The sequence below is a fragment of the Uranotaenia lowii genome, chromosome 2, assembly GCF_029784155.1.
Source record: "Uranotaenia lowii strain MFRU-FL chromosome 2, ASM2978415v1, whole genome shotgun sequence".
Classification (NCBI taxonomy): domain Eukaryota; kingdom Metazoa; phylum Arthropoda; class Insecta; order Diptera; family Culicidae; genus Uranotaenia; species Uranotaenia lowii.
The window spans coordinates 332,133,115-332,155,943 of record NC_073692.1 but is presented as its reverse complement, the minus strand read 5'-3'; the positions used below and the strand labels follow the sequence as shown (position 1 = coordinate 332,155,943).

General features: G+C 38.7%; 2 protein-coding genes across 3 annotated transcripts; one reads left to right on the top strand and one right to left on the bottom strand.

The window, feature by feature from the left end:
* Positions 1 to 5,657: 5,657 nt before the first annotated feature.
* Positions 5,658 to 22,040, bottom strand: LOC129747954 (inositol-3-phosphate synthase). Its single transcript, XM_055742387.1, has 5 exons — positions 21,673 to 22,040; positions 7,243 to 7,941; positions 6,916 to 7,158; positions 6,386 to 6,853; positions 5,658 to 6,318 (listed from the first exon to the last, which is right to left on the bottom strand). The coding sequence occupies exons 1-5, from the start codon at positions 21,787 to 21,789 to the stop codon at positions 6,190 to 6,192; spliced, it is 1,656 nt and encodes a 551-aa protein (XP_055598362.1). The 5' UTR covers positions 21,790 to 22,040; the 3' UTR covers positions 5,658 to 6,189.
* Positions 18,442 to 19,885, top strand: LOC129747955 (uncharacterized). Of its 2 annotated transcripts, none has more exons than XM_055742388.1 (2): positions 18,442 to 19,060; positions 19,178 to 19,885. In XM_055742388.1, exons 1-2 carry the CDS (start codon positions 18,924 to 18,926, stop codon positions 19,788 to 19,790), a joined length of 750 nt encoding a protein of 249 aa, XP_055598363.1. In that variant the 5' UTR covers positions 18,442 to 18,923; the 3' UTR covers positions 19,791 to 19,885. The 2 variants fall into 2 exon arrangements, with proteins under 2 accessions (XP_055598363.1, XP_055598365.1); XM_055742390.1 differs by having other exon boundaries at positions 19,174 to 19,885.
* Positions 22,041 to 22,829: the final 789 nt, after the last annotated feature.

The window sequence follows — 22,829 nt, the reverse complement described above, 5'->3', positions numbered from 1 at the left end:
TTGAGATAAAAATCTCAAACCAACTGTCATCGTCATCGCTTTGCGTGAGCATATATTTCTATATGCTGTTGTCTGAAATACGCATCATATGCTTCTTAGATTTATCAAGCTAAAAAAAGTTAGAAAAATTTACTTACATAATTTAAAAAACACCCGCTAATTTCATCGATGGGGAACCTAAAGTGCATAACAAAAATATGCCCATACGCTTATGATCTTAGTTCTGTCATGATCTTTCACGTGGAAAAGGAATTTTTGATGAAACATCACTAAGTCACACAAAAGCAACCAATTTGCAAATCATAGCTTGTGGGGAATCGTGGGCCACACATCTTGAACCACCTATATTTTTTATGTTTTTATACACATTCAGAGCTTAAAATACGTTTTTCCTATCTGTAAAGTTTTCTTATGCCAAATGAACAGTTATGAAAAATATTTTGTCCATCCTATATAAGAAGTTTTGCTAAAACTTTCGCGAGCCAGATTTTTAATCTATTAGATCATACACAGCTCACTTTTTTTATTTCATCATCTGAAATTGCTTTAATATAACGGAATGAATTAGGAAATAACAGTTTTGGGTCAACTCATACACTTTGCATGTAATTTGGTCAATTTAGATTTGGTGGCCCACGATTCTCCACCATTTTTCAAAATCCAAAAAATATTGTTTTTTTAAAACAGTCAGAATTTGAGGAAAATAACTTATCAAAAATTTTAAAAAAATACGTTATGATACCTTGAAAATGTAGGAAACCATACCATTTTTTATTTTCATTTTATCTTTTATAATAAAGAAGTTATGGAACAACGAAAAAAAGTGGCCCATGATTCCCCACTCTCCCATACCTAATTATTTTTAAACTTTTGAATTATTTTAGTTTTTTGAATATTCTTTTTATAAAGTTCTTAAAAATGATAAAAAATAGATGAAATTTGAAAACCAATACAAAAAAGACAAAGAAAAATAACCCAAAAATAATGTAAAATGACAATAATGACAAATATAACAAACAAAACAAAAAACGTGCTAAATGTTAGTGAATCGACGCACTTCTGTAAGAGAAGTCATGCATCATTTTGGTTGGAAGCTCGAGTCCTTGTGCCAGTAGTGCTTTTTCAAAGATACCGTCTTCGGCACAGTGCACATTTCAGCACATTATCGGCACAGAGATTTGCTAAATAGGTAGTGGATTTTTGCAACCTTTTCTATGGGTGTAGTGGGGAGATATTTATTTTGAAAAAAAAAATCGTAATGGACAGCAAAACGAAATCTTTAGCAGGTCCCTGCCAGGAACTTTTTCGCCTGTATATTCCGGAGTTAAAGAAGGAGAAAAAAAAATGAAAAAATAATGTCTAGTACTTGAGGAGGCTGACAATCTGTAGAAGCTGCAATTCAGTCAATATTTCAAAACGATTGACACGGTCAATGGCTAAAAGTACAAAGATGACTGCCTTCAAATCCAACCTTTTTCCCTACAAAGTTATAGAAAGTCAAAATGTTTTTTTTGTACCGAAGGAAGACAATCGGCTAAATTTATCATAACTTAGACCAAATTAACATTTTGATTTGGAAATAAAAGTCGAAAAACTTCTTTATGGGCTTGTGAAATAGCTCAGTTGGCAAGTCAGTTGCTTTCTGAGCCGATATCCGTGAGTTCGAGCCCAAGAGTAAACATCGATCACAGTTGTACCGGATAAGTTTTTCAATGACTCGTCTGCCAACTTCATCGTTGATATAAGTCGCGAATGACATATAAAGATGTTAAAACGACTATAATCGAAACACAAAAAAAAACTTCTTTATTAGACGCTTTCTCAAAAACCACTTAGTAGAACGTCACAAAAAAATTGCACATGTGAACATTACATTGCTAGGCAGCTTCGCTTGCATAGATTTCCACACTGTAAATTTTTGACTCGGTTTCCAGCAAAACAAATTGCTGGAAACGTTCAGCAATCCAAATTTTTGCTGGAAACCAGCAATCGATTTTCTTATTGCTGGATTTTTCAGCATTCGGTTGTGTTCTTGTCATTTTTGCTGGAAAATCAGCAATCGGTTTTCAAATTGCTGGACTTTCCAGCAATTGTTCTAGTTTGCTGGAAAATCAGCAATCGAGTTGTCAAATTGGAGTCTGTTTGTTTTCGTACGCTGAAGCAAGGTGAGACTCTTTTTCACGAATTTTTTTTATGTTAATACTATTTTTTTATTTTCCTCTGTATTCTAGCAACCAGACATCAAGTCAAGGGTGAGTTTGTATTGGAAAATGGATTGATTAGATTCATGAAAAGAATTAATCAAATCTCCATTTCAGGTGCCGGATGATTATCACATTGGCACAAAGCTGCCACCCCGGAGGCGGTGTTAATATATTCACAGATAATATATTGACAAAACATATATCTCTGCTAATTCATTTAACTCATAATAAATAAAATTGAAGAAAACAAATGTTGTTTATTACTTATCATGTGCACAGCCATTTTCGATATTTAAATTTGAATTGAAATATAAATTCGATACCAAATTCAGCCGAATGCTTTGATAGAAATAGCTGGTTTCCAGCAATCTGGATTGCTGATTTCCAGCAATTTGAATTGCTGGAAACCAGCATTGATGTTTACTGATTTTTTCAGCAATCGATATTGCTGGAAATTTTGCTGGAAAGTCAGCGGGACAAAAACCAGCAAAATTTTGCTGGTTTCCAGCAAAAAAAAATTTGCTGTGCATCCATGCTTTCAAAAGTTAACTTCAAAACAAAAGTATTGCATTGAAGAGAACCGTGCTTTTTATTCATTTTTATATTTCTTTTAAGAGTCGAAACAGGGGTTTGTGATATAGCTCAGTTGGCAAGTCAGTTGCTTTCTGAGCCGATGTCCGTGAGTTCGAGCCCAAGAGTAAACATCGATCACAGTTGTATCGGATAAGTTTTTCAATTACGTTGTCCGCCAACTTCATCGTTGATATAAGTCGCGAATGACATAAAGATGTTAAAACGACTATAATCGAAAAAAAAAAGAGTCGAAACAAGGCTCACAATGGAAACTGGTTTCCGACCTCCTCGTGAAATAACATATCTCACGGTGTCTTTTTTTGTACCTTTTAAAAGAAAAAAATCGGCATATCTGAAAATTGCCACATTATAGAGGAGACTCTTCCCTATCAAGGAAACAATCGATCGGGGGGTTTTTTTTTTTTAAAGGTTTGCGACAAAATACACAAGCAAAATTTTCGCTAATAATGTTTCCTATTTAATTTTTGGCATTTCGGCGAGTTGTGAAAATTCAAGGTAGAATATTTAGAAAGAACATGAAAGTATTATAGGTGGAAAGATCAAAGCTAGAGCGCTTTGGGTAGAAGAAATTGAATAGTTGGTGAAAATGTGAGCAGGGCTTTTGTTGTGTGAACAGCTTTTGAACTACTTGCGTGATTCTTTGCCGCGCGCCGTTTCAATGTTGATAGGAAGCGATGAAGAAACCCATCGCATTCCTACCCAGATTGAAACACGGACGGGTCTCGGAACATCGTTTTCGATATAAAATTCTATCGCGACGTGTAAATTTAGATCGAAAGCGATGCACGAAAATGGACCGGCTTATTGTCGTGTAAAAATACATCGTGATGTAAAATGTGAAAATTCATTCTGGATATTGGCGGTTTTTTGTAAATTTATTATGTAATTAATGTAATTCAAGTTTCAAATATTGAAAAATGAAAAAAATTTACGATGATTATTATTATTGCACATTTATTTTTAAATATCAGCCGCTATCAGCAAACAGCACATCTTGCTCGTACGGTGTCTGTGCAGAGCCTCGTCCTCAAAGTGAGCTGCCGATAGCTGACGGTACGATCTTCTGCGATCTTAGGACAGCGGCTGGGGCTGTGACTCCCATTTCCGAAACACTTTTAGTTTATTAACACAACAAAGTACAAATGAATCATGAGAGTGAAAATATGTTGTTGAATGATTGAGTTGTAACTTTCATCACTCAACTAAAAACTACATTCTATCTTGGATAGGAATTATCATAAAAAATACACCTTCATTGCCGTAAATACTCTTGTTATTTTGCTACAGTGTTGCCAATCAATTTAAAGGTTTGCTCTAGATAACTTTTATTGTTAATTTTCGACTTTTCGAAATTTAACAATTTAGCGAAAAAAATTTATCAAAAATCAATTTCATCAAAAAAAATTTAAGATTTCATTTATTTTTGAAGGAATCTTAACACTACTAAGCTAAAAAATGTAAAATTTGAAGTTCTTAGGAAAAAATATTAACGAAAACTTGAAAATTTTGCTCGTGTATTATGTTCATGAATCTTCAAAAGAAGATTGGGTTCTACACCACCAGAGGAGAAAATCCTCAATAATGTGGCAAATTTTCAAGGACGCCTATTTTTTTTTCTTTGAAATTCTTCCAAAAAAGACACAGTGATCTCATATCACTTCAACTTTATGCTGAGATTTTTGATTCTTGTAATTTTTTGCGGTAAAGGGTGATATGGTCAAAATTTGGTCAGTGGAAAACGCGTGTAAATCGGTGAAATCGTTTAAATCAAATTAAATTTCTTTTTCAAGTTTAATTAGTATAAAATTCAGGAAAAATATTTATTCAGTTAGGCTTCCGCTTTTCCAAATCCGAATTGCCGGGCCTTACGCTTAACCCCTGCCATCAGATTTTGTACAGCCACCTTGTCCACCTTCTTCGCCGCAGAAAGTCAGTTTGCCTTGAACTGCTGCTCGTCCTTAGCAGATTTTTTTTGTCTTCTTTAGGTTCCGCTTGACAATAGCCCAGTATTTCTCAATTGGGCGGAGCTCTGGCGTGTTGGGAGGGTTCTTGGGAACCACCTGCACGTTGTTGGCGGCGCACCACTCCATGGCCTTTTTACCGTAATGACAAGATGCCAAATCCGGCCAAAACAGTACGGAACAACCGTGTTTCTTCAGGAAAGCAGCAGACGTTTATTCAAACACTCTTTCACGTAAATTTCTTGGTTGACATTTCTTGGCTTTCCAAACCAGATATTTCTTCGCGAACTTTGACAGTTTCATGTGCTTGAAAATATCTGCTACCTTTCCCCTTCCTTTTGCCGTATAAAATTCCTGTCCCGGAAGCTGCTTGTAGTCGGCTTTGACGTAGGTTTCGTCGTTCATTACCACGCAGTCAAACTTTGTCAGCATCGTCGTGTACAGCCTCCTGGATCGCGCTTGGGCCGTCGTATTTTGTTTATCATCGCGATTTGGAGTCACTACCTTCTTGTAAGTCGATAGTCCGGCTCGTTTTTTGGCGCGATGCACGGTTGTAGACGATACACTCAGCTTATTTAATTATATTTGTAACGGTTGGTTTGGCAACTTTTAGCGATTCTGCCAGCTTTGTGTGTGAGTAGCTCGGATTTTCGCGATGCACGAGCAAAATTTGGATACGCTGCTCTTCTTCCTTGGACGGCATTTTGACTACTGAAGAGTGAATTCCAAAATCAAAATAGCAGCAATATTCTACACACACACACACCTTCAAAATGAGGGGTGTTCAGGTTTTTAAATGCAAAATTGAAAGATATACGTCAAGTTGATATTGACCAAATTTTGACTGTATCACCCTTTACTGACGAAAAAAAAAAACAAACGTATTAAATGCATCGTATTTTTGTTTAAGGACATTTATTTGTATATTCATAAGATTACATCTATATACATGCACAATTTTGTTTGGTGTGTTAAAGGATTTTAATCTAGTTGGATCTATATGGGTACAAAAAATGCAATTCAATATTTTGATTATTCCGAAGAATGCTTGAATATGATTGTAAAACATTTGTAAACTTGGTACATTTAAGTATGTACTTTCAGAGCACCGGGGAAGTTGGATTATTTTATTGGATCTGGTCGCCATCGCTTAAAAAAATCATTTGTTTGTACATCTACGAAAAACTTCAACGATTTTTCTCAAAAAGGTTTTGCACGTATTTCTTGTAGTTTGCTACGAAACCATTATACTCAGAAAGGGTATTTCCAAATTTCATAACTCTTTTGGCACCAAATGCGCCGTCTGTTTAAACCGTTCTCACCAGCTAACTTTTAACTGTATGAGATTATTGATGATCAATTTACGTGCTCCCACGGTAATTGATTTAAGTATTATTTTTGTTGGTTTTTTGAATGAAATGTTAGCACCTTTAGCAATCAACTTCAACTACGCCGTTGCCATTCGAATGCACTCCATTTGTGCCGTTAGCTGCCTTCGAGCCATTTGCGATTTTGCTCTTCTTTGCTGGAGGTTCCACGCTGGCCACATTCAGGTTAAACTGGTGGAATATAAGGAAAGATAGTTACCTAGTTGTTTTGAATACAAACTATCGCTCAGAAACTTACTCTGTGCTCCAGAGCCATGTGGCTAGTCGGAGGCAGCCCGATGCATGCTCGAAGAATGTTTTCGATTGCCGTTCGTTGCCGGAACAGAGAGTTGACTACGGGAGTTCCTTCCGGCACCAGTGGAGCCTTGCAAAGGTAACTGAGGATCGACAGCACCGAGCGGAACGGAACGTACTGAGCGTTGGGTTCTGCCTTCTTTTTGATCTGAATACGAGAACACAGCTCGCCGAGTATAGCAAGGTCCAGGATCAATGGTGATGCCAACAGCGAATCCTCACATGTGTTGTGAATAACCAGGGTGTTGTGTCCTCCGAGCATAATCTGGCTGGTGTATTCGTCCATGGCTCGCTTGCTATCGCCAACGTAGGGTACATATTTGATTACCACACAATGATCAGGATGCTCTTCCTTGTTGTAAAGAATATTGTTCGAAGCCACCATGTCGTCAACCACGTTGCTCTTCGAAATCTGTAAAAGTCGATCCGAATTTATAGTAAAAAGCTTCTGGAAATATTCTACCGATAGGATACCTCTTTAGACCGGAACTGTTGTGGGGCGGATAAGTTTTTACCGTCGTTGTTACCCAAATGGTTGTAGCTGACAATCGAAACTGGTTTGATACCAGCGGAAACCAAAAAGTCGACCAACACTGACTTGAGCTTCGTTTGCCCCGATTTGAAATCGTCTCCTGCAATGAACGCTCCATGATGTTCTGCCATCTCGATAAGCCCTGGTACGAAAGTGTTTTGCGGTGACCCGTTGATGTAGATGCACTGTTTGCAAAGATGACAATATTTGATTGGTATATTTTTTAATTATTCGATCTGAAAATGGAAAAAAAAATCTAATATTCTTACCCCTTCGGCGATAGCTGCCATGGCGAAAATAGTTGACGGAGCGATTTCTGATTTATTCTCCTTCAAAGATTTCTCCAACTCAGACATCGTAGTGTTCAAGCCTTCCCTAACCTCGGCAAATCGTTCCGTATTGGCCGTCCACAGAACAACAATCTTCTCGACGCCAGAACTCTTTTTGAAATCTCGAATGTCCTTAACGATCTGCTGGTACTGTTCGTATCGAGTTCCGGCAATGACGTTGTCCGCCCTTTCCTCCTGATTCGCAGCAATAAAATCACGATCGTAGATCGATGGTCTCGGCTTCAACAGAGACATCTTCTTGTATACCTGATCCTGCAGCTGCACATCCAGGACCTGCGCCCTCACCATGGCCTCACCGATGTTCAGCGAACTAATGTCCCACCCGTCGACGACGATATCGTCCGGGTTTACCATGGGGATCATTTTGTTCATGGGGACGTGCACATCTTGCCCGTTGGCATCGGTACCCAGCAGGACGGTTGATGCCTGTGTGATCGAACCGTACCAGTTGGCCTTCTGCACTCCAGTGCGCGTTCTCCACTCCAAGCCACGCTTGTTTGCTTCCAGGGCGGCCGTCAAGGTAGATCCATTGTTGCCACCCCAGCCCACCAACATCAGCCCAAGTCGGGGCACCTGGCGTTCCGTGCGGATGCTTAACTCCGTCGTTTCTGGGCGAACCTGTAAAGAATAATTTAAGAAAATACAATAAGTATCCAATTGTAACTGCATAGTTAGCAGTTTATTTGTATAGTAGACTGAGTCGATTTGGGGTCATTTTATAATTTCTCAAACCCTGGGGTCTAAAAAGCTTTGTCTTGGTCCAAAACTCACCCATGATTTTTTGTGGAATTTTTAAGTAACTTTTACGTTTGCATGGGAAAATTGAATATTTTGTACTGAAAAATCAACATAATTTTTGTTCCTCTTGTGGAACCGAGCCACCTGATGGTTTTGTGCCAATTTATAAAATTCTTAAAGGAAATTTTCCGCTGAGCAACTTTGTTGAAAGCCGTAACTTCGTATCTTATTGGACAAATAAGTTATTAGCTGTTTAACAGGACTATGTCTTTTCGCATTGATAAACAATAAATTCAATTGACATCACTATTCAAGCCTCGCGAAGTATTTCATGAAAAGTAGTCATGAAACACCTCGCTAGGCACTCAGCAGTGATGTCAATTGAATTCATCGTTTATCAATGCGAAAAGACATACCCCTGTTAAACAGCTAATAACTTTTTTGTCTAATGAAATACAAAGTTAGTGTCTTCCACAAAGTTGTTCAGCGGAAAATTTGCTTTAGGAATTTTATATATTGGCGCAAAACCATCAGGTGGCTCGGTTCCACAAGAGGAACAAAAATGATGTTGATTTTTCAGTACAAAATAATGAATTTCCCCATACAAACCTGAAAGTTCAAATTTACTCATGTAAACGTTACTTAAAAATTCTACAAAAAATCAAGGATGAGTTTTGGACCAAGACAAAGCTTTTTAGACCCCAGGGTTTGAAAAATTCAAAAATGACCCCAAATCGACTCAGTCTTTTGTACAGTTTCATTGAGTTGTTTCAGGACTTTTTGATAGAACTGGAAAGTACTAATAAGAAGAAAAAAATTTGAGCTGATTATGCCTTAACGGAACTGCTTGCAATATCTCCCAAGCAACTTGGAGTTCCTAATGTCAACAAAGCTTGATCAGTTCATTCAATTTAGTAGTTTAAAATACTTTTAGCACCAAAACCAAATTCTATAGATCCCCATATGACCCGACTTTTAAAAAGTTATGCACTGAAGGCTAAAACTAATTCTAGGGTCACGGGAAGGGGTCGCTCAACGAGCCTGGAGTTTGTATAGGATTTAGAGACATTTTGTTCAGGAGAAACATGAAAAACCTGATTTTCATCAATAACTTTGGTTCCCTTTGGCTGATGTCTTTTGACTACCATTTTTCTTAAAGCCCTTATTAGGACAAATATTTCATCCAAAGACTGCCTTTCGATTAGAGTGAAGATAAAAAAGTTATTAGGCTTCAAAAATGGGCTATCTTTTTTGAGGGTGGTATTCATCACTGTTAATGAGGCGTCAATATGTTTGACCGCCCCGACTTATTAACAGCGATGAATATCACCCTTGAAAATGTTAGCTCATTTTTGAAGCCTAATAACTTTTTTATCCTAACTCTTATCGAACATTTAGGCTTCAAGAAAAACCGTTTTCAAAAGAAATCGGCCGAAGGGAACCAAATTTAATAATGAAAAACAGTTTTTTTCATGTTTCTCCCGAACAAAACGTCTCAAAATCCCATACAAACTTCAGGCTCGTTGAGCGACTCTTTCCTGTGATGCGATCTGGCCCAAATTTGGCATAAGATCTTGTATTCGGCCTTGGATCAATTTTAGCCTGCAGCGCATAACTATTCACAGGTTTTGAAATTTCCATACAAATTTGGGGCAGTCTAATGGCTCTTCAGCTTTTCTTTTATCTTTTAAAAACAAAAAAAAAACCTTTTTTTTTCTTCTTTTTCGTAGTCAGCTTTTTAAAACTCAATCCACCATGTACATTTTCTCGACATACTTCTGTATCGAACTTAACCTTTTTTGTTGAAGTTCAATTTTATTAAATTCGATTGGCACATGACGTTTGAAGCAACCAAATTATCTTAAGAATACGAGATTTTAAATCTCGACGCTCATGGCGACAACTAGGCAAGCTGTTACTAGCCATGCCACGCCTGCTTAACACCTTGCGGACCAAATACGAGATATCTCGTTTCTCGCTTGCTGCGAGTGCGCTACACTTAGAATCACAACTCAAGTGTTAATTATCAAATTATGAAACTGTATTCTACGAAATCAACCCTTTTCTTCCCACGAGGTTTTTCACGTTTTCAAAATAGAAATATTGATTAACAACTAAAGTTCTAGAACAAAAGATGGATTATTTTAGCCTACCCAGCCAACAATTTGGTATGTATATCAAAAGATATACGTACATCTATGCTGATAATAATCATCGTATATAATGTTTGAAAAAAGCATATACCTACCAAAAGTGGAGGCGATATACGTACATGATTTGATGATTTTCTGGTTTACGACTTCGACAATACAATATACGATGTTGTTACGATGTTTGATTTAATTTGATACGTTATGTCGCATTGTTGGAATGTTGTACGTTACATTATACCATTCGATTCACACACATTTACGATGATGGGATGATTGACAGTTCCAACCACATTTTATGCGATGTCTGTTTTACCCTTTTACGACTTGACGCGATCTGATGATAAATTGGCGTTTTAAGTCACACTTTATGCGAGGTGTGTTACGGTGTTATACGATGTTCAGAGTTTTGAACATCGATTGACAACTTAAGTCACACTCTATAGGATGTGTGCTGTACTATTTTACGATGTGGAGTAATTTGACATTCGATTGATTGTCTAAGCGACACTTTATGCGAGGTGTTATGTTGTCTTGTACGATATGGAGCGTAAAACGATTTTGCGAACCACTTTATGTAGCATATTATGTGTATTATTGTGATTTAAATACGATTCTAGAAAGAAATACGAATTCCTGATATATATTCAATTGATTTTTATTCAAAAACAATATTAATACACTTCAAATTATTGCAATAAATATTACAATTATAAATTGCGCCACTAGCATTGTCTTTTTATCTGGAATGTCTTCTTATCTTTCCTCCTTGGTTGGCTGTTTCTTTTTCCGGGCCGGTTGCTCATGAATGTACCTGTTTGAGAAATAAAATTGTCATTAAGCTCAGCTTTATTTTCCCTTAACTTAAATTTACCTTTTTTATTTCATCCTATGTTCACTTTAGTAGCTTCAACTCACACATTTTTCCAATTCACTGGATAAATTTCAGGCACGATAATAAAAATGCATCAATTCGAACACACATGCCATTTTATGTCCGCTTGATATACGATGAAGTTTTGATTCACGATGTCGGAGTATGTGTCTGGTAATACGAGTCTGATTCGATATCAATAAATGAATTTATACCGTGGGTAAAGTGACCGGTTATACGATTATAATAACACTTGTGGCTTTGTTAATTTGCCTTTTAATGTGGCATTCTATACAATGTACATAAGATACGAAAGACGATGCTTACGTGGTATTCTTTATGAATTTATTTGAAGTCATTTACGATTTAGATACGAGAGTAATTAATGTACGAATAAAATGCGTCTTAAGAAACCTTATGTGATGGTTATAAGATTTCATTTGACATCGGTTGAACTAAATACGACTTCATCCAACATTTCGTGAATAAAGTCGTACTTCATTTGGTTTAAACATCTTTTACGACGAATTTACGATATGGTCGAATGTTAAGTGTACACGTTTACGATTCCGATTTGAGTTGAATCCATATACGAGTTCGGCGATGATTTCTTTTACGATTTCATGTTGGCTGGGTACTTTCATGATCCATCAGTTGAAGCATCAGTTGAAAAATTTCGGTTTTGAGGTGGATCATATATGCTCCAATGGGAAGATAACAGCAAAGAGGGTGCAAATAAAAAAAAGAAATAACGGCAAAAATGCATGGAATTTCATTTCCTCGTTGATCAAAAACTAAAACGATCCTATTTTGCAAAATATTTCTTGGGTATATTCTTCCCACAAAACTATTGAAATTTTTGAAATTTTTATTTTTGTCTTGAACAATAACCGCCATGACACTTAGCGCCAAGAAAAAAACTGAATGTTACATTTTTCTAAAACAAACATAACTTTCAATATTTTTTCAAACCGGTGGTTATTTCAGTAGATGATGACCTATCCTGAAGAGGGCGACTCAGAAAAATGATGTGTAGAGGTTGTTTTGATTCGACAATTGAAAACAGTCCATTTTCTCGACACTGTTCCAAAAAACAATTTTTAAACCTGAAAAGTATGAAAGTATTAAATATGAAACTTTTACAATTTCGGTTGGATTGGAAATTTAAAATAAACATTTATTTTCGACTGTCTTTTTGTATGTCTGATAAAATCTGCAAATTTTGAAAAAAAACCATAAATAAAGCTTTTCATCAGCAATCAACTCAAAATAATATTTTGCACAAAAATATATATCCATATGCCCATTTCCAGTTATTTCGAAGTTTACAATTTTTCAAACTTTTGCAAAGGTTTGCAAAGGTGCAAATTATTTCTAGTGTTCCCTCCTGGAAGCTGCAGAATACTGTTTAACTAAATTTGACAACAATTCCTGGTTGGTTAGGGCGAGGTAATACATATTCACTAATATTTTAATCTCTGTCGGCGAAATTTTTTCTACTTATTCCGTTGAAATACTGGCGATAAGGAAACCGAACTTTTTTGAATATCATCATTGTCGAACAGTTTTGAGACAGTCACAAGTTCAAAAGGATTTTTTTCTTTAGGATCTCTTCTCATTTGAATGACTCTCATTTCAATAAATTCAATTTGCTTATCTAGCTACTTTTTTGGTCGAACGATAAGAATCGTTCGATGGATGTTCAGCAACCGCTTCCGTGCGGGGCATCCGTCTAGCTACGCGTATGTTGCAGTTATTCCATTCGTGATGCAAACAGTTCGCCCATAATGGTAGACTTTCGCGCATAGGGTTCTTCCAACATTTTTTCCGAAAACCACAAACCTTCTTCGTAAAAATTAAATGTGCTTTCAATATCTGACTTTTGAAAGGCCAAGCGTTATTATCTCTTCCCCAAAATTTTGATTCGAAAGTTTTTGAAGAGGCTCATATCTGATTGTTACTACGTGCATCTCTTATATCGAGTTCTTGTTGATAAACACCCACCATATGTTTCTATCTTAAGCTTACAAGAGAAAAAAAAGTCCTACATTTCGAACACACCTCCTTCATGCATAGCGATAAGACCGCCAGAACGCTTTCAGCTAATCGCACGATGATTCAAATTTCAGCACATCGTACGATATCGTGACGATATTGGCAACCATCGTCGGATAAGGCATCGAATATGGTGCAGGTGGGCTCTTTCTGTAGGAGGTGTTTATTTATCATCAAACGGGCAATAGTGCAAAAAAAGAATAATAAAACAGATGCATTGTCGGCCGGTAACCGGGGAACCTCCAACTGCAAAATACGAGAGAGGGTGTGTTATGGAAATTTAAATGCCATCTTAAGCGAGTGGTGTGACTTGGGATTCAGCTAGAATAGAATGATTAAACAATGCAACGGCTAAACATTCCGAGTGATTGGTTAGGTATCATTTTTAAAAATAAATATCAATCTTCTTCTCCTTCTGACACCAACATGGCCTAAACTTGTATGCATGCAACTTACGTTCTTCATTTTTTTCAACATAGCATCTGATAATTAGAACAGTTCCCTGCCAAACGCTTCTTATGATTATGTAGGGTAAGGTTATGAAAATTCAAAATATTTTTAAACTTTAAATACATGAAAAAATGAACGAAATTATTTAAAACCAATTCAAGGGATCAGGCACGATTCAGTCATTTTCCACTTGACTCTCTGTATCTAATAACATGAAACGAACTCACCAATGATAAAAAACATTCGTCAGATTTTCAGAGTTTGTTTCAGTAGGTCCAAATCTTCCATCCCGGACCAACTGAGGTCAATTCTTGGGTAATTCTAATCCAATCTTGTTTTTTTTATAACTGCAACTCTATGCTTCTAAAACATCGTAATCTTCATAATACTTCACAACTCTCATACTTGTTTTTAAATTTTCATTTTTTTCGGAGCTTCTGTCAACAATTTCCTTTTTCAACCACAGCCTACTCGAGAATCCTCAGTTTTAAAAATCAATATCAATCCAATTTACTAAAACTTGTTCATGTATTGATAAAGTAAAATTTAACATCAATCCATGTTTATCAATACTTTTTAATGTTTTGTCTAAGAATTTTTTTTTCGATTTTCGGTAACGTTTTTAAAGCTTATATTAATTTCGAATGTAATTCTATAGCTTCTTACATAGGAGTATGTTCTTCATTTTAAAAATACATTGCAGCAAATTTTTATCTTTTATTTGGATTTGGAGTTTTTCAGAGTTTGAAATTTCAATCGTTTTACGGATATTTATCGGAGTTTGCTCAAACAATTTGTGAACAAAAACACTTAGACTTAATCTGACATAAAGAAAAATGTTTATCAACGTTGCAATAGGTGGACTGACTTGACAAGTCAATTCATCACAAGTCAATGGTATTCTGAAAGTTGGAGTGTCATGCTTTTAAGTTTCGTACTTTTCGGTTAATACTAAACATACCGACAATTGGTATACGTATAACCTATTTATGCCGCCACGGGTTTCAAATGACCCCAAACACTTTTTCCGCTAAAACATTCTTATTTCTCAACCCTTTATATTTTTAGAATGCTTGTCGTGACCCAAAGTTGTTACACAGACAATATTCAGCTACAATAATTTATTTTGAAGTTATTCAAAGTCGATTTTTTTTTAAACATGTATGTACAATGTAATAATGATAAAAAGAATGATCATGACATCGAGCAATAGATGTACAAATTTTTACATTTTTCGATGCCGTAAAAAACTTTACCCAGTATAACGGATTGGCTTAATAATATCATCTACAAACTTTATATTGCTTTTATTATCAACACTGTTGATAAAAAAATATTTTTTCGGATAATCACCAAATTTATTTAAATAAATATTTTCATAATTCAGTCACCAGTCAGGCTAGAAAGCATCAAAATTTAAATCATAGATTCACCTTGTAAATCTCGTTCCCATCATTTTTCATTAAAAACAAAGTTTGTTGCATATGGCATATGGCCTTCTGATGACTCCCTTAAACCATCTATGTCTTTTTTTGCAAGTATTTTGATTTTAAAGTAGGTATTTATTATGACAAATGTGATAAATTAATCAAAAAATATCCTAAATTGTGATTTTTGTTAAGGATTAAACCGTGAATGGCCTTTCACAGTATGATACAATCAACATGTTTTGTTCAGCAAAGTTTAAGTGCACAAAAATCCGCATCTTTTGATGGCATTGGTATCAAAAATATTCTACGCTTGGTAAACATTTTGGTCAGTTGAATGCAAGTTTTTTGGACCAAAAAAATTTGTTTTCTTGAAAATAGTTTTCATACAAATTTGGTTCATTTTTCATTTTTCACGTATAGCATTTAACTCAAACGAAATTAAAAAAATATAAAGTATATAAATTTTATGAAAGGTTTTGGACCCAGAATTTATTTAGAATCAAATCTTTTGAAAGTGGACTTTTTTCAAAAATCGCGCTTGCGGAACCTCTAAACATGATTTTTTTTAGTCGGCCCCATACAAAAGTTTGTTCTGCACATCCTAATCTACCATTTGGAGGGTGAGCCCCCAGATTCCCAGAAGTTATGCAATTTTGGGACACCCTACTGTACAAGTGTACAATGACTGAAAAAAACAAAACAGCTACAAGAAATTTAAGATTGCATCACAATAATCACTGTAATTTTCATTGAAAAACTGGAATTTGGTCAAAAGATGCAAAAATGTATTATCTATAAATAGGCCAAATTTTTCAAATTGTTCTAAGCGTTGCCGGGCGTAGATTAGAAACTTCCTACTTGGTTTTAAAACATGAAATGTTTGAACAGAGTCAGCATTAAACACATGTTAGAAAGTTTGTATGAAATTTCTCTATCAATATTTTCAAGTTAATTGATGAAACTCTGTAGTTTTTATTTTTAACGCTGTTGAAGCATTTTCTTTTTCCAGACAAAGCAGTAACAAAGTTTTTATAAATTTGCAACAGTATTATAGCAACAAAGAGCGTATAGATCAGATCCTAACAACTATATTTATTGCTGAATTTTGACTGGTTTTTTTAATAGATTTTTATTTCCATTTGTTCGTTTTACTTTTGGAAAGGCAAACTTAATGCGATCACGACCTAGGTTGCGGGGAAAACATCCGTATTTTAGACAAAAATAATCTGTAATGGCCGGTTTTTCAACATCAGCATCATCAACGTGCACAGCCCTCACCTCGGAAGTACCGGTGACGACAAAGACGAATTTTACGCGCAGCTGGAGCGTGAATACGACCGTTGCCCAAAACATGATATCAAGATCGTCATCGAGGATTTTAATGCTCAGGTCGGCCAGGAGGAGGAATTTAAACCGACAATTGAAAGGTTCAGTGCGCACCAGCTGACCAACGAAAACGGCCTCAGACTTATTGATTTCGCCGCCTCCAAACGAATGGCCGTACGTAGTATCTTTTTCCAGCACCGCCTCCCACACAAGTACACCTGGAGATCACCGTACCAAACGGAATCACAGATCGACCACGTTTTGATTGACAGCCGGCACTTCTCGGATATCATCGACGTCAGATCCTGTCGAGGCGCCAACATCGAGTCAGACCATTATCTGGTGATGGTGAAGATGCGCCCAAAACTCTCCGTAGTGAACAACACACGCAACCGGCGCCCGCCTCGGTTAAATATCACGCGACTGAAGCAACCTGAGGTCGCGGCAGACTACGCGCAATCGGTCGAAGCAGCGCTGCCGGCAGAGGGCGAGCTTGATGAAGCCCCTCTCGAGGACTGTTGGGATACCATCAAGACAGCCATCAACAGTGCTGCGGAGAACGTCATCGGTTATGTGGAGCAAACTCGACGGAACGACTGGTTCGACGAGGAGTGTAGGAGGGTGATGGACGAAGAGAATGCCGCGCGGGCGGCAGTAGTGCAAAGAGGCACCCGTCGAAATGTGGAAAATCACCGACAGCGGAAGGGGCAGCGAGTCCAGATTTTCCAGGAGAAAAAGCGCCGCCTGGAGGAGGAGGAGCTCGAGGAGCTGGAGCAGCTGCATCGTTCCCAAGAAACACGAAAGTTCTATCAGAAACTCAACGCATCCCGCAAAGGCTTCGTGCCGCTAGCCGAAATGTGCCGGGATAAGGACGGAGGCATCCTGACGGACAATCGTGAGGTGATCAAAAGGTGGAAGCAGCACTTCGATGAACACCTGAACGGCGCACATGCAGGAGATCAAGACGGTGGGGGAAGGTACATCGCCGGCGTAGCCAACGACGTAGAGGAGCCACTCCCAACGATGAGTGAGGTTAAGGAAGCCATTCGCCAGCTGAATAGAAACAAGTCGGCTGGGAAGGATGGCATCGCAGCTGAACTCATCAAAATGGGCACGGACAAGTTGGCCGATTGCATCACCGGTTGATAGTCCGGATCTGGGACATAGAACAGCTACCGGAGGAGTGGAAGGAGGGGGTAATATGCCCCATATACAAGAAGGGCGACAAATTGGACTGTGAGAACTACCGAGCGATCACTATCCTCAATGCAGCCTACAAAGTGCTGTCCCGAATCCTACTCCGCCGCCTAACGCCACAAGCAAACAGATTTGTGGGAAGTCATCAGGCCGGCTTCATGGAGGGACGGTCAACGACGGACCAGGTATTCACATTACGGCAAATCCTCCAAAAATGCCGGGAACACCAAGTCCCTACGCACCATCTATTCATCGACTTCAAAGCCGCATACGACACGATCGACCGTAACGAAAATAATGGACGAGAACGGCTTTTCCGGGAAGCTGATCAGACTGATCAAGGCGACGATGGATGGAACGCAGTGCTGTGTGCGGATCTCGGGTGAATTGTCGAGTTCATTCGAATCGCGCAGGGGGCTTCGACAAGGTGATAGTCTATCCTGCATGATGTTCAACGTGGCGCTAGAAGGTGTTATTCGACGAGCGGTGGGCGAAATGCGGGGCACGATTTTCAACAGATCCAGTCAACTTATCTGCTTTGCCGATGACATTGATATAGTCGGCAGGTCATCTGCGGCGGTGGAAGACATCTACCGCAAACTGAAACGCGAAGCAGGTGTTGCATTTGTATTAATATTGAATATTGTCTCTCTCGATTTGATATGTCACGAGCGAACTGGCAACATTTTTTAATAAAAACCCACTTCTCAGCAAAATTTTGCTAGCGTGCATCGGATTAACAAACTAAAAACCCTGACTGAAAAACTTCAGTCGAAGATCAAGCCGAATTGACACGCCGACAAGCCGAATTCGTCCGAAATCGGACACATTGTCGGATGAAATCTCCTGACTGGGCATTTTTCGGTTCGCAAAAGTTGGCAGTGGCTGTGGTGGAAAATGACAGACGTCAGAGGGAGTTCCGGAAAAAAAAGTGGCAGGTGTGCGCACGAAGCTTCTGCCGGGGAGTCGAGATGCGAACTTTGAAGCGTACGGTTCGGTCCAATCAAGGTCGGCCAAGCCAGGACGGCCGCGTTCGGTGGTGGTACGCAAAAACAGCCAGGTGGTCCGTCGATTCGCAACGGAATCGGAAAATTGAAGGTGATAGCACCCGGTGGCAGCAATATCAACAGTCGGGTCGTTCAGCAGCCACGAGACCGGAACAGCCAAGGCGGCTGTCTACAGTATCGTTACCGGAAAAGCCCATCTGGTCCCTCCTCAGTGGTCAAAGTCGGAGCATGGACCGTTCAACAGTGCCTGGAAGCGGAAAAGCCAGGTCGGCGAAAGTGGAACCATTCGGCCTGCGAGTCATTCCCGAATTGTCGGGGCCATTGGGTAACTGGCCAATCCACGACGGTGCAGCTTCCGCAGTGCCATTTCGCAATGAGGTCAGCATCGGAAACGGCAGGAGCGAGCCAGCTAGCTCCGAGTTTCGCGCCAATGGCGGATCGAGGTTCGGAATGCAAAGGAGTCACTGTGTTCATGTCGCAAAATTGTGAACCGTTCGACGAGGCAGAACTGTGAGTAACACGCTTTTTTTAAAATGGGTCAAATGTTGCCAATATAATCTGAATTAAAACAAATAACCATCTTTTTATTTTGTGGCACCGACCACCATATGCCTTCAACACAGGAAGGATTGGGTTGATGATTAATACGTCCAAGACGAAGTACATGCTGGCCTGCGGATCCGAGACCGACCGAACCCGCTTGTCCAGTAATAACAAGGTCACGATCGACGGCGACGAGCTGGAGATAGTCGAAGACTTTATCTATCTCGGCTCACTGGTGACCGCAGACAATGACACCAGCCGTGAGATCCGGAGGCGAATTATCAGCGGAAGTCGTGCCTACTTTGGACTCCACAAGCAACTGCGGTCGAGAAGACTTAGCCCTCGCACGAAGTGTAACCTGTATATGACGCTCATTAGACCGGTGGTTCTCTACGGGCACGAGACTTGGATATTGCTCGAGGAGGACCTGCGTACACTCGGGGTATTCGAGCGACGAGTGTTAAGAACCATCTTTGGCGGCGTACAGGAGAACGGAGTGTGGAGGCGAAGGATGAACCACGAGCTCGCGCGACTCTACGGCGAACCCAGTATCCAGAAGGTGGTGAAAGCTGGCCGGATACGCTGGGCGGGACATGTTGCGAGAATGACGGACGATTGTCCTGCGAAACAGGTGTTCGCTACGAATCCGGTAGGAACAAGACGAGCGGGAGCGCAACGAGCGCAACGAGCGAGGTAGTTAGACCAAGTGGAGCGTGATCTGGCGAACGTGGGGTGCCCGGAATACTATATAAATAAAAAATAAATCTGTAATTTTGTGAGTCAACCAAAAACTTTGTGACAGTGTTTTGAGTTAAGTTTAGTATTTAATTAAAAATCTTTTCTTGAATCTGAATACTGTTCTACGGGACTTAGGATAAAAACTCGTCGATAACTATATAAAACTTCTATAATTTCTGCAAACTCAATGTGAAATTATAATAATAAAATATCGATGATAAATATTATGATTATCATGAGGGTGATGATAGATTTATGACAAAAGGATAATTTAATGGCAAAATAACATTTTATTTTTCAAATTGAAAATGATGCAAAATCTAGCGTTAAAAAATCTGAGCAAGCATTAAAATTACCAAGCGTTAAAAATTCTACTGCAATTAGACGAAAACTTTTCATGAATTTGATATACTTTGAAAAATACCGGTTTTCTCGGTTTTATAAATTACAAATACCGAAATACCGGATTTTAAAAAAAAGGTGAATCCGACCACCCTACTCAAAACTAAGTTCTTTAGCCCTTGTGGTTGTGCAGTTTTTGATAAAAAATGTTAAAAATATGTCCTCCACGATGAAGTTTTTCGTAGAACAAAATTTGTTTTGTAATCACTAAACTTCTGTGAATTCTTTAACGAATCAAAAATAGGTTTTATGGGGTTTAACCTGTAGACCTCATGAGGGTTAATGAACAACTTAGAATCGTCGTGGGAACCACTTAGGAAGTTAAAGAACAAGAGCACACGAAAAAAAAAAAATCTAAACCAGTTCAACCGGTAACGATTTCAACGAGTTTCAAATTGATTTACATAAAACACCGATTATCACTCCAGACGCTCTTCCTCTTGATGAGCCGGGACGGCACGGTGATAACACCGTTTGAAATGCTGTGAGAATTTTGATGTGGCTTAAACAGGAGTGGTCGGATTGGTCGGACCCCTTTTGTTCTAACGACGCGACGGGTGAGGATTAAATTTTGTGGTGAAATATTCGAAAAAGTTGAATCAGCCGTGACTTGAATAAGTAGGTGATAACAAGGAAGAATGGGTGGTGCACAAAAAAAAAATCGGATTGCACAACTCCGCTTATAGTTGAAAAAAAAAAAAAATGAAGATCTTTTACAGAATTTTAAACGTTTTGAACTCCTTAATTTTGGCAAACATGTGCCGCTCAAAGAAAAAAGGTTATTATTGAAACATAGTTTTTTTGCTTTTTTTTTTAATTCAACAAACAACTGTCGAAGTGCATCAACCGCTTAAGCAACTTTTGAGAATGTATCGCCCGAATCGATAAACATTTTCGCTGATTGGTGCAAATTTTGGCACCTTCGTGTAAGCAGCAACTGTTTACTACCGAATTATTTTTCGTCTAGTTGAGAACAGCTTATGCCGCCCTTTCATCCAACCCAGCCTAGCGCATACGGTTGCGAATATCTTTCATCGTTTGGAGAAAATCGAAAATTTGGAACTATTTTTGGCAATGTAAATGAAATTTATTGAATGGGAAGACAGAAAGGTGCATTTTCTCCATTCATTTAGAAGGAAATGCAACACATCTCACTCCCGCATGTTATGTACCTGGCATGCCTATTCCAAAAATAGTATCAATTTATCGATTTTCTGTGCATCTTCTGAACGAGCGCAGCCACCACAATTTAGAATATTCCATCGATTCTCTGTTTTGGCCCTCCTCCTGACCAGGCAGCAGCCAAACACGTGCAGCGTCCTTGACCGTGAAAGATGGAAAATTACCGTGAGGTAATCTCACCCGGCTCAACATCTTCTGGAGCCACGCTAGGAGCTTTGCAAAGAAATTACACCAAAGCAAAAAAAAGAGCCACTTACCGTGTATCCGGCCGGCCCATCGCTCACGACAGAGGTGGTCTGATACTGGTAATCCACATCGATGTAGCTATCACTATAGTGCACATTCGGTGACACGACATTCAAATTGGAAGCCATTTTCACTCTGCGGACGATTGATTACACACGACAGCACTTGACCGGTCACGACGGAATCAATACCAAAAATGCTACAGGTATCCCGAAACCAATATCCAACAACTCCTCGTTTCCTCCTTGTTTCAATTTCCACCCGGGGAATAGGCTGTGTAAGAGCTTGAGCTTCTGTGGGGATGTGGCTGACGAGTGGATGATGAGAATGCGACTGAACAGCCCACGAGCTGGTTTGGCACTGTCCAGCTGAGCAAGCAAAAGCTCTTTCGTTGCCTTCCTTCAACCATCGCAAAGCTTCGATAGAATATTTGAATACTCATTCCTGTCCCGCTCCCGGTCGCCAGGTAGCTGGCAGCGTTTATATAACACCGACCGGAGCAAACGGCGTGTCCTGTTATCCCGGGATTGTTTTAATTAAAAAAATACTCAAATACTTCTCAAGCTAATATTTCTTTCAATAAGCAATAACTCTGGCTCAGATTTTTAGTTCCCAAATCATCTATAATTGTGTCTCCCATCGTAATTGGATAGTTTTAGAAAATTATTTAATCATCAAATTTTAATTTCCAAAATGTTGAATTTGAATTTTTAATTCAAATATTCTTGCGTTTTCACATCCACAATTATTTATGTTCAGCGTTCAAATTCTAGTATACATTTAGGCGTGTTAATGCATGATTTATAAAAAATCACTGCAGTTCTCGACTAGGCTGGGTCATTCGGCCGAAAGCCATGAGGCCGCAAGCCAGTTCAGCCGATGAACGTTGGGCCGAATGGGTTATCAGACCGAATAGGCCGAATGGGTTAATCGGCCGAAGGTTATCCAGCCGAAGGCTGTTAGGTCCAAAGGATGTTAGGCCGAATGATAATAAATCCAAATGGCCTTCTTCTTCTTCTTCTTCTTTCTTCTGTTCGAAGTTATCCTCTGACAACTTCTATTTTGTGGCCCAGTGACTTAGACTATATGGCCATTTTCATACGTTGTCAGCAAGACGGCTAGCCGTATTGCTTGGCAACGGGTCGATTATGTGTACAAGTACCTTAGC